Here is a 12,331-nt window from a genome sequence, read left to right as displayed (position 1 = left end):
GACTCCGCATAAAACTAGGGTTCCATAGGGTTGAACAGTGGAGTATCATAGTAAACTGTGTAGGGTCTGTAGTTACACAAAGTGCCGCGGGCTGCAGGGGATGCAGTACAACTGGAACATCAAGGCGTTTGTCATCATAAATTGTCATGGTTTTGTGAAGTGATGCAACGTAGTTGTGTATGAATATTTTTTTTAAAAATCAAAATATTGTGCCTGCTAACTAAATATCTAACCTACATCTAACCCCGGTTACGTAGGAGATTTTCAGCTTATGAGGTTATCTTCAACACAGCGCCCAGCATCAGCTCAGCACTAACTCTATTTTAGCCTCAACTGTTATCCTCTTCCATTTGCCAGCAATTTACAATTAGGTCGTAATAATGTGCAAAATGTTTTCTTCAAATGTCTAAGGCAGAAGCACTTATGGTTAGTGAACTTAAAAGCTAAGTGTTTCATGCTGTCAGCTCGTTGTAATTCCCTGTTTTTCTCTCTGAAGCACAGCTGAAAATAATTTCACCCACAGAGCATCTTCAATTAGCCACAGGGGAGAGATCACATTCTGCCACAGCGATAGCTTCTCAAGTGCTTAAAGTCTGAGTCATTTTCTCAGCTAATGCAATTCCACAGATTACAGAACATCTCAGTCACTATTCAAATTAAAGAAAACTTTAGTGTTCTGCTGAGTGGGTCAGAGTGTCTGTGCTGGGCAATCCAAGGAGAAAAGAGCTATATGTTCTCTGTAATGTGTGTCTATGGAAGAAACAGGAACAGATAGAGAGAGACAAATAGGTAGAGGTATGGACAGACAGACAGACAGACTGGAAGGTTGGAGGGTTAGCTGAAACTTACTTCCTCTGTTTCTTCTCCAGATCATGGTTGCGACTCTGTAGTCCCTCTAGATGAAGCTTGGTGTCCTGCAGCTCTGCCGCCAGTTTCTGGCTCTTCTTCTTCAGCTGCTGCACAGAGCGCTGCACATCCTCATTATCTGTCTGCAAATCAGCCAACTGCAATGTGCAAGAACACACACGCAAACAAGCGCAGATTTTTTTTTATATATATCTATATATATATATATATTTATATATATATATATATATTTTTTTTTTTTTTTTTTTACGACAGTTTAATGCATATCATTATTAGATTTGTACAACTAACAGGCTTGATTTTTTTAAGTGACTTAATATTAAAAAACTTTCTTGCCCTTCTCTCAAGATGTCTTTTGCTCTGCTGCTCTGTCTCCAGTTTGTCATCAAACTCCTGCTCGAGTTTCTTTTTGGTCCATTCCATTTCACGAATGGCTCGGTTGTATTTTATCCGCCACTCGCCTCCTGGAGGAAAGACATACAATTCAGAAAAAGTCTGTGTGACATTTGGGTGTCTCCTGACTTTAATGCAGGCCTAGCAGGGTATACAGAGGAAGAGGCTCAAAAGCTCAGAAATGATTGATGCTGTGGATTATGGAGTGCACTGTACTGGCTGCGATGGTTATCACATTCAAGGACCAAAATAATATAATCTTTCAGGGAAAAAAAAAAAACTTCTTTCATCTAATCCCAACCTTATGAGGTCAAAAAATTCAACAGGAAACTACAAAACAGCCTCTGCTTTTCAACTCTAATCTTTGATAAACCTGAGGTAAGAATTCAGAGCACACCACAATAGTAGTTAGAGAAGGACATGTCTAAGTGGCACTTTCCACAGTTCTTAGCCGACCCTAATTCTGGATCTGTCAGAGGCTATCAGAACTATAACAGCAGCCAGGCAGACATTCAGGTTCAGGTTCATTTCCAAGCCTTATCATTTTAGAAGCTGTCCATTTCTCCTTCACACACCAACACCAGCTCTTCCATCAGTGCTGTTCATTAGCATATATATAGCATAATGACAACATGCAGGGCCACCGGCTCTGATCCCAACGATTATTTTCTCATTCATCTAAGAATTCTGATATGCTCTGTAATGGCTTGTCTTCTGAGGTGGGTTGAAGGGGGTGGGAAGACAGAAAAAAAAAATCTCATGGACAATATGCTCTCGGCAGGAGCTCTCTTTCCCAGCAGGGGACGACCAATCAGCAACAGGCATTAGTTGTATGCCTGAGAGCGAACATCTTAATCCCCTAGCGGTAAATCCCAGACTTGGAAAATATACTTAATAGCATGATTCGAGATGTGACCAAGTGTCACTGCCATGTCTCCTGCTGAAACAGTCAAACAAAGACAATCATTCCTGCAGCTACGATTAGCATAAGGGAGATTTTTCAAACTGTGCACATAATGCTGGTAAGAGCAGTTCAGTAAATTATGCGTCTGACTTGAGCTGACATACCCATCAGGCATGCCTAGGCAAGCTGTTGCAAATGTCATAAGGTACAATCAATTAGTGAATTTAAAGAAAATGTTTTAAAACACTGATGACCAAGATTGCCATACCTAAGAGAGAGAATCCTCAGCCTCAAAGTCTTCTTTTGTTTAATTCAAATACTAAGGTATAGAATCAAATACATGGATGGATGACTGTGGTGTCACAAATGATAACTTGCAATTTCTGGCTCCACTTACCAGCATCATCATCATCATCCATCTCCCCGTTGAGCTCTGATGTTTTCATGAGTCGAGCTTCCATCACCTCCATTTCCTGTGATTCTAATTGTTTCTTCATGGCTTCAAATTTAGCCTGGAACGCACAGATTCACCCACCAAACAAACTTGTCTGAACATGTCTTTAAGATTAAAATCGGAATTTGTGAAATACTATGTTGTTACAGTGTTTTTTTATATATATATATTAGTGTGTGTGTATGTGCCTGTAGATCCTTCATGTCCTTCTCCAGGTGGAGTCTCTCTGAAGTCTCAGTCTCCAGTAACTGGGATGCTGACTCACTAGTGCTTCTCTCATCAGCAAGCTCTGCTAACAAGTCCGCGATCTGGACAGAAACATCGAAACATAGAAACACACAGGGCATAATGCAAATCTAAAAAGTTCTCGCCACGGAACTGTACAAGTAAGCGATCAAATCTTGAAGTAAAAGAAATGAAAGCGTGTAACCACCATTCTCCCAGCATGCATTGCCACGGCCGACGGAACCCACCTTGCTCTCCAATCGATCCGTGTTCAGTCTCAGCTCATTCCGCTCTTTCTCCACCCTCTCCAGCTTCGATTTCTGCAGCTGTATCTCCTCCTGCAGAACAGAATACAGCTATATAAGTTACGTTATGTCACAGGTAAAACTGTAAAATATTAGGTACTACAAGAAATATTAAACATTCATGACTAGAAGTGCCATGAAGCCATGGCAGGTGGTGCATTTTCAAAGTGGTTTAGAGGCTGTCTAGCTGAGAGGAAACTATTATCTATGGTGGGGATGTATCAGACAGAGAGGTCTGCTCACGTCTTTGCTTCGCATCTGCTCCTCGGTGAGCTGGACCTTGATAAGGGGCTGGACTGTGGTGAAGAGCTTCCACCATGGCCAGTCCTTCACACCGTGGTTCTTCTTGATGTTTTTCTGGATGCAACGGATTGCTAGATCCTGAATCTGAACACACATACGGAGAAGCAGTCCCCAAAGAGGAACACATATGTGAATGTGGGTGTTTGCGGAGTCGATGAGTCGATTGAGTGTAATGTTATTGTAATTACTTGTAACTGTATCTGCAATTCAATTTTCTAATACAAATAAGAGCTTCATAATAAACACAGATAGCAACAACTTTACTGCAGCACAGGTCCATGGAACAATGCCATTAAATTAGGAAAATCTTAATTCCTCACTGGAATAAATGCTTGTAAGAACTCATCTGCTGTTACCATATCATCTTCACCTCCAATGAACAATATTTGAAAAACACTGCTTTCCTCAGCCTTGTGTTTTATTGCCTGTATATGGGCGAGCAGCTATCCCAGAACCTGCCCACCTCCTCTGGAGACTTTCTGCTGAGTGTGTTCCAAGGCTAGAAGCTAATTTTTGATTAATTAAGTCAAACATGTTGGCAGCTAATTCCAAGTATTACACGATTTCCATGCTGCTTATGCATGAGACTCTCTAGAAGCAGCAGATTATGAGCAAACCCAATTAGAGCAACACAATTTTCAGCATCAGGTACATTTCGCCCTGAAGGTACTCTCTATGACCAATTAGGATTTGTCACACAGTGAAAGCCTTAACATGGACCAAAATGCAGTAAATCTGTAGAAGAAGATTTAAACAGGTTTCACTCATCATATTTAGTCTAAAATGATTGGGAAACAAACAAAAGATTATACTACACGAGTACAACAGATAGCCATTTTTGTATTCATATCACATTAAGAGGGTGTGACAACTGTAAAACAGCATGATGTGAATTAGGATTGTGAGTAGAGATTAAGAGAAAAGCATGGTTTCCATCTTCTTCCTCAATATTCTGCATATACATAGATGTGTTTATAGTGTGTGTGTGTGTGTGTGTGTGTGTGTATGTGTGTGTGTGTGTACATTCATATGTCTGCAGGCATATGAGACATCTGAGTGCTGCAATACACGACTGTAGCACCGTCCAATGTCACTTTGATCCTGCACCTCAGTTTCTGGGGATTTCTTCTATATGAAATCATGCCTTGCTAAAGGATAGCAGCTCTGATTACATGTATGGTCTCATCAGGAATAAAATGGTTGCTCATGCCTGGCTAATTTCAGTATCATTATACTATCTGGATGCGACGGATTGCTAGATCCTGAATCTGAACACACATACGGAGAAGCAGTCACCAAAGAGGAACACATATGTGAATGACATTTCAATTCTGAAATCTCTAAATTTCCAAGAGCTATAATCTAGCTGTTTGCATTAGCATGGTCCTAGAAAAAAAACACTGGAGAGGGTACACATCATACAAAGAAATGTACCTCATACCAATGCAGGAGCTACGCAGTCCTTTGCAGTGGGAGGTGTTTATGTTTCTTTGATACAGATCTATGGGATTGAATGTTTCAAATTATTGCGATACCGTGTAGAATCCCCTGTCTGTTAAAGGTATCTGTTAACATTCAACGATATCTGCTGGAATGCAGGGAAAGGGTTTAAATCCATTGGTATAGTATTATTAGACTAAAGCTATGTTTGTTACTTCACACTGATTTCAATGTGAATAACTAAAAAAAAATAAAATAAAAAAATCTGTAGGATACCTGAAGGACAATACTCCCAATGCGGCAAGTGCCTGCTGAGGCAAAATAACAGACTTTTAAAATGTCAGGTTGTCCGCTTCAGGAGACAGTTGAAAGGGGGGAAAAAAACAAAAAAACAAGAAAAATTCTGGTGGGCTTGGCACAGCCTCACAAGGTTAACATGCCAAGGAATATCAATCAAGGGAACTTGTGACTTTCTGTCACATCCATATACATCAACTAGCAAGTGTCTGAGAGGCTTCACGAGAACTCACCCTCCCTGTTCCAGAGGCAAATTACTGTCTAGTGTACCTGCTTCGACTGGATACTTCAAGAGGCTATGGAGCCCTATCAATTTTCACAAAGGGATAACAGGGTAACAGCAAGGGCGCAAGTGACTGTCATTATATGTTGATTATTCTAAGATTTAACAACAACACATTCTGTAAATCTTCTCTGTGGAGAGAGGCCCTGCTTCTAGAGCCCTGCTTCTATAACTCTGGTGTCGACTAGTAGAAGCAGTAATAATATAAACAGAATGAGATTCAGTGGGAATTCAATTCATCACAATCATTCAATTCATCACTTCAAGACATGTATATACCATACATGTAACAGCTGAATAGTAATAAATCTAGCATACTGTGTTGCTTGAGCAGTATATAACAAAAGGGGAAAGCAAGGGGAAGCAAACCAGTTTATCTTCTGTTTTCTCTACAGTACACATTTTCACATCTCATTCTCACACCTGTTATACTGTTAAGATACTGTTAAAAGCTTCAAGATATTTCTTTTAAAATAGTACAATTAAGTAATTTTTGTAGTTGAGTCCAAAAAACATAACCTCAATGATTTGACATGACTTGTCAAATCATTCAATTGTTTGAAAGAATATTGTTTGGGAATTTGTTTGTTACTGTTCCAGTGCAGTGAATACCTGCACCAAACTGCTCTAAACACTGAATCAGATTGGGCCATGTATTGTATGTTTAGAAGTATAGGACATAGCTCAGACTTTTTGATCCAAATCTATGATCAGTGATCTAAGCCATTCTCTTATTATCATAAGCTCTCTCTACACTGTGAGAAGAACTGGAATATTTCTAATTTCTATTCTATTTACATTCATTTTTTTGTTAGGAACAAAAGTACAGTATTCACTTTTTGCCAAGAAGATCGATACCCCTCTTTTCTGTCTGTTAAACAGAAGCCAATCAGCTGGTTTGTCTTGGTGCTAACCAAATTCAACTGGCTGCTGACGGGTAGCTTCATCTTTGCCACACAGACAGACATGAAAGTGGTATCAATCTTTTCATCTAACTTTCAGTAAGATGTTACACATATTTCCAAAATATTAAACTATTCTATTAAAGTATAAACAATCGGTCTTTGCAATTTGAGCTTCATTCTATGTGTGTTATTGAGATATGTGTGTTTGTGCTTGTGTGTGTTCTCTGCTGCATGTCATTTTTTAATTATCCCACTGGGGATGAATAAAGTTCAGAGAACTGAATCGAATTGACCTGAATGGAATTAAACAGACAGATTCTTGAGAGAAACTGAGTATGAAAGTAATATGACTGTAATGTGCATTGACATGTACACAGTTTAAATAAACCTCTACACCAGATCATCCTGTACCTTTGACTTGATAGAATCTGCGGTAGCACTCATGACTATCATAATTACAAAACACACCTTACCTTGCCAACTTAATTGAGTTTAAGCACAATAAAATTAAAAGATAAAATAAAAATAAAGTCTTATCCTTCTATTATAGATACATTTGAAGGAGATGGTGGTATCTACGAGGGCAGAGCGAAAAAATTGTGTCTTTACGAATGGATTTTGTAACTGTACAGTTGCCTAGCAATTTTGAATGTTTCCTCACTGTTGGTTCTCTTCAAGTTCTAGCAGATTATGAAGCATCAGGCTCTTAGCCTGCTTCACTGTGTGAATAATGACCTTTGAACTTCACATTTAATACACTGGCCTCTCTTGCTTCCACATTTCCAACCAACATCCAATACTAAAACTCTTGTAGTAAAAACAGTGTTTACAGGAGAGAGCTGGAAGTCCAGTAATATAAAAGTTCATATTGATTTACCTTATACCAAAGATGACACTTTATTATTTTTACTGGCATCATATGCAAGTGAACAAGATATCTACTCGCTAACAGTACAACATAATGGATATGGAGTTCAGTAACGCTGATTCTGTTTCTGCTGGTTCATCACAAGTTGAAGCGGCACGTTCACTTAAATAGTAAATGCAGAGTGGGAAAAAGACTGCAGGGCTCCATACATCACAACAGGACATGTATGAGGTCCAGAGAGATGGACCCATCACATACTGGGAGAAAAATGAAAGATGGGCAGAGCAGACGGGTGTGTGAGTCAGCAGCGTGTTTGATATGGCCGCATTTGAGGGGGGTGGTTTGATAAAATGCAACAGGAATGGAAATGCCACTAGCCAATGTCCCCTTGGAAAAGATGATGGGATGGACTACAGTACAGGAGGATGGGGGTCAGGGGGCATTACATTTAGAGAGCACATTTGTAATTAGCTAAAGATTTACAGCAGTGCTGGTTGGATCTACCCTAAGAGCAGACCAAACAGGCACTAAAATTTGCTCTGAAAAGGGGACTCTCAACTCTTGGTGGACTTCTAGGCATAAAGACCTCTGAAGCTCACATTCTTCAACTACTTTATTAAACAGAAACAGCAACAGAGCAAAATGCTTGATATTGACTTTGTTAGCCTTTGCAAGTATACTTTTTTTTTTTTTGCATTTGTCACTTGTGTATTACAATATATCAAAATGAATCCATTTGATTTTTTCTCATTCAAATGATGATTTGGATAAAATTTGTGACTTAAATATACTTTTACTTAGTTTGGATTAATATATCCTTGGTGTTTTGAGCTTAGACTACCTTTGAAAAAAAGCCTTTCATCTCAGTGAGACAGCTCGCCTACCTTTCTTTTCTTGAAGGCTTGCCGTGCCAGGTAGCCTCTACAGGCAGCTTGGAACAGGGTTAGATTACGCTTGGTCTGCTCATCCCTCTGTTCCTCCAGCTTAGCCAAAGTGCCAGCTCTGAAGAACAACTGGAGCAAAAAACACACACACATAAAATAGAATTAATTTATTAGTGGAGGATAAAATTATTGAGAGATCATGTAATGCTTATTTTAGCCATGGGGAAATAAGATTTAGAGGCCCTGCATTAATGTGAAGCAGCAAAAATAAAAACAGGAGTTAAAAAGTAAATAAGTGTACTGAAGCAGTAAATCAATAAGAAACAGTGTAATCCATGGACAAGTGAGTCTTATCTAAGTCAGGAAGGTGTGATTAAGTTATTATCTTAGACAATCAGCCTTGTCTGTTTCTAATCTGGGCCAAAGGTAAAACACAGGTAAACAGCCAACAGAAAGCAGATCACGTCACGGCCTGTCTATACCTCAGAGGGATTAGGTACTGCGAATGCATCCTAGATATGATGGCAGCAAGCCATTAAAATGGATGGATGATGACAGGAAAACCGTCTCCACCCAAGGTCTCTCTACACAAGCCCCAGTGCTTTATAAATTACCAAATCCATATGTGATCTGTTAACAAAGCACAAGCTGGAAATGATCAAACAGCTTTAGTAGGGAAATCTGTAAACCAGAAGGGAGGAGTGATGCATCCTGTGCCATCAATGAATATTACTTTTCAAATTGCTTAGTGGGGCTTGAGCAGAAGCTGTTTGTCTTTCATCATCATGACATGTATGTAGTACATTCTAAAATGTATACAGCTTTGCTGTTTGTAGACATGTGGCTATCACTAATGGCAGATTTTATCTGGTAAAGAGCTTTGAAACTATTGCTGTAAGGTTATTCGGGGTTGGTGTAATTGGCATGCAAGTGAGATAGGTTGCTAAGATGCCACTGGAACACTTTGTGAAAGGCCAAATGTGCTTGTCGACTTCTGAGCCCATTTCACACTCCAAAGTGTGGCACCATGTGAAGCTGCCTCCAAATCATTCTTGTGTCATGTGTTTTACACTGCACATATCTGGGAGCATAAGTTCAGTATTGTTTCCTTTGATTTCCTTCTTGGCTGATGGCCACTTTCTGGCTGATAGGATTAGACCTCACTGTGCCAAGCAGTGTTTACTGTGATTACTTTACAATGGTCATGGTGAAAAACAAAGAAGGCCATCAGTTCTGAGAATTTGCTGTAATGACCTGAAAAGAAAGAGGGAATTCAGTCACATAGTCAGGCAGGGAAGAGACATGCCTCTCGGGTAGCCACTAAAGGACTGGAAGAGGGGGCAAGGCTTGGCAACTCTCCAAAAAGGATGGCAAACGAAACTCAAAGAGGGACGAGTGTAATGAAAGACACACTCCCCCAGACAGCAAGTGTCCTTTAAAAAACATACAAAGATTTAAAAAAAAGCTGTGTACTGCAGATCTAAGAGGTCTGAAACTGGCAGCCATTCACAGCAGAGGTTTATTCAATAATTTTAAAGCTGTTTATTCATTTGAGGTGTGGTGGCATTACTCACCCTGCTCAGACCCATGTGGTGGCTGCGCTTCTCCAAATCCAGGGACTCCAGTAGCTCTTCCACAGCCTGGGCAAAGGCACACATATACACAAACATACACACACACTTAGTCTTTCAACTGCTGGATCCAGTGGTAACTTCTACTGACACTGCAACTGTTCAGTAGTCCACAGTTCCCCCAAGTTGCCATCTTGAACTAATGGTACAGCGCAGTATTTCCTCTTCTCTCACATCCATTCCCGACTGTATTTTGTTTTTGAAAGCAAGACAGTAAGCATGGGATAACTTTGGCTCCCCAGAACCTCCCAACCCCAATAACAAACCAATTAGAACTTGTCCCTCACAATCCAGCTGCATCTGGCTTATTCCTCATGGTCCCCTTGTGGTGTTGGTCCCATTGCAGGTCTGAACACATATAGCCTATGTATACGTACACCATCAGTCAGCGTGGAGCCTCTCCTTTCCCTGTCTATTTATCAGCCTGTGTATACTGTAGGTGTATTATTGTCTTTGCCTCTTCTCTCTACTTGAGCCTCCAGCCTGAAACTCCACCTCTAGACTACACCAGGAAAGGTTTGCCATTAGCACTGGGGGGCTTTTGTTTGCCAGTGTTTCCACAGAAACACAGCCCCAATACACCGACACAAGGGAAAAGAGCTTTTCTCCCCCTCTTTCTCTCATTTCTGTCTGGAAACAAACTTTTTTATTTTTTTTCTCTCCACCACACTTCAACTGGGGCTTCTCTTTCAGAGGACCAATGCACGGCACACCTTCACTCATAGTTGACTTTTAAGAATAAAACTCACACCAGGCTTCATCTAAAGTTTTTTCATGATCAAAAGCGTTAAAGTGGTAAAGCACCAGTCAAAGTAACAAGGAAAACCTTGGCTGCTAGTTTCCAGTGCCGCAATTACGAAAGACGATTACTGCATCTACTTGAATGTTATTCTGTAACACTGATCTGCCTCTTTCACAGGCATGATACTGATGAGGTTGATTATATCATTACAATAGCTCTGACGAATCAAGGTTCATTTCTCTGTCGGTTGGCTGCTGACGAATCAGGGGGAGATGTAATGAAGCTGCCTCTTCACAACATTAATCTTCACTGTGCTTGGCCACTGGCAGAGCTGTACATTTTACTCTCTCTCTCACTGATTGACTTACTCTCCGCTCGTCCTTCACTATGTAATTCCTCCCGTGCTTCTTGGTGAGGTGCGGTGCTAGCACATCAAAGCGCCGTCGAAACTCAGAGAACACCATGTGATCGGGGTAACCTGTGAAGGTCAATATTGGATAACAACATTATATTTTGCAAATATTTATAGAGAGTAGTGGTATTTTACAGGACCCCATGTCTTAATACACATGGACAAACAGGTGTGTATTTTTGTGCCTGTCCTTCGTGTGTTACTGAAGCAGCTACCTCACCTTGCCTGTAGATCCGGAGAGAATCAAGCAGCTTGGATCCACGCAGCTGAGCACGGAGCAAGGCTACATCTAACTGCATTAAGCTGGAATCTCCACTCTCCCCTTGAGCCTCACATTCCCCTCCTTTGTACAGAGATCCGCTCAGAGCCTTGAGGGCATCTGCCTTGGGCAATATGCAGTGAACAAAGTGAATCCTGGACCTCCGCACCATGTCAAGGAGAGCATCCTGGAGAAGACGGAGAAGGTTCATGGACTCTTGTCGGAACAGGCGAGCAGCCAATGCAATATCTTCCACTGATGTATCTATATATAGCTTAACTTTTTTACTTAAAACAAACAAATGCTCTGCGTACCAGCTCTTACAACACTGCATTTTTAAAGAATTCTTAGAAATTTTTTCATCCTTATCCACACAAGTTAAATCTACCATTCATTCTGTATAATTTTGTACTCGAGCACTTAATAACTCCATGATAATGCTGGTAGACAGATAATACATTTGACTTTATAATCTCAATTTTTATAGCCTACCCATAAGTGAATGTGTGTTTCTATATACTGTATAAGTTTAACGTGGATTCCATATAAGGCTGATGGCTTTCCGTTTTGATCCATTTTTGTTGTGGAACTTACAATTTTTTAAATTCGAAAGATAATGACCCATATTTTGGCTTTCTAAGTGCCAATCTTATTACTTTACTATGGGATATTATGGTATTGTTTGATTACACAATTTTCTACCTCAAAGTGTTGTTTAATTCTTTCCTCTCTTCTGGTTATTGATATCTTAACTCAGAGAAGTTTTTGGGGGGAGAAGGAAGAATTATTATGATGATGATGGATTCAAAACAACCATACCATGTTTCACCATAATTTTAATTTTAAAATAGCATGGTACTGGATTTAAAAAATGCAATCTGGGGTTTTGCAGAATTATTCAATATGAATGTTCTTGTCAAGCAATGGGTTTGGAGGCAAAGTAGCTGCTGAGCTGTTCTCATAGCACATTAACACCGGGCCTAATATCATTTTCAGATTTATCTCTGACTGCAGCCCAAATACTGGCCTTCATCCCATCCATTTTAAAGCCATGAGCCTTGATATAGTCCTTCAACCTGTCAAGTTTCTATAGCTAAACTGTTAGCAAACAAGAAACACGAAGACTGGGGTGTTGATTCTCAGTGGGCTTGGTAGAAGT

The 12,331-nt window shown here is 40.1% G+C and overlaps 1 protein-coding gene across 6 annotated transcripts in view; it reads right to left on the bottom strand.

The window, feature by feature from the left end:
• Positions 1-12,331, bottom strand: part of LOC120802421 (unconventional myosin-XVIIIa-like) — a 65,645-nt gene that overhangs the window by 25,300 nt on the left and 28,014 nt on the right. For all 6 annotated transcript variants that reach the window (XM_040150217.1, XM_040150219.1, XM_040150214.1 and 3 more), the window contains 10 exons: positions 11,134-11,359; positions 10,870-10,979; positions 9,703-9,768; positions 8,129-8,257; positions 3,392-3,535; positions 3,092-3,181; positions 2,807-2,926; positions 2,562-2,676; positions 1,204-1,331; positions 850-1,004 (listed from right to left, as the gene is read on the bottom strand). In XM_040150217.1, coding sequence (XP_040006151.1) covers positions 850-1,004; positions 1,204-1,331; positions 2,562-2,676; positions 2,807-2,926; positions 3,092-3,181; positions 3,392-3,535; positions 8,129-8,257; positions 9,703-9,768; positions 10,870-10,979; positions 11,134-11,359 — 1,283 coding nt within the window. The remainder of the gene's footprint in view (positions 1-849; positions 1,005-1,203; positions 1,332-2,561; positions 2,677-2,806; positions 2,927-3,091; positions 3,182-3,391; positions 3,536-8,128; positions 8,258-9,702; positions 9,769-10,869; positions 10,980-11,133; positions 11,360-12,331) is intronic.

The sequence above is a fragment of the Xiphias gladius genome, chromosome 17 (genome assembly GCF_016859285.1).
Source record: "Xiphias gladius isolate SHS-SW01 ecotype Sanya breed wild chromosome 17, ASM1685928v1, whole genome shotgun sequence".
Lineage (NCBI taxonomy): Eukaryota > Metazoa > Chordata > Actinopteri > Istiophoriformes > Xiphiidae > Xiphias > Xiphias gladius.
This window is presented reverse-complemented; position numbering and strand designations above follow the sequence as displayed.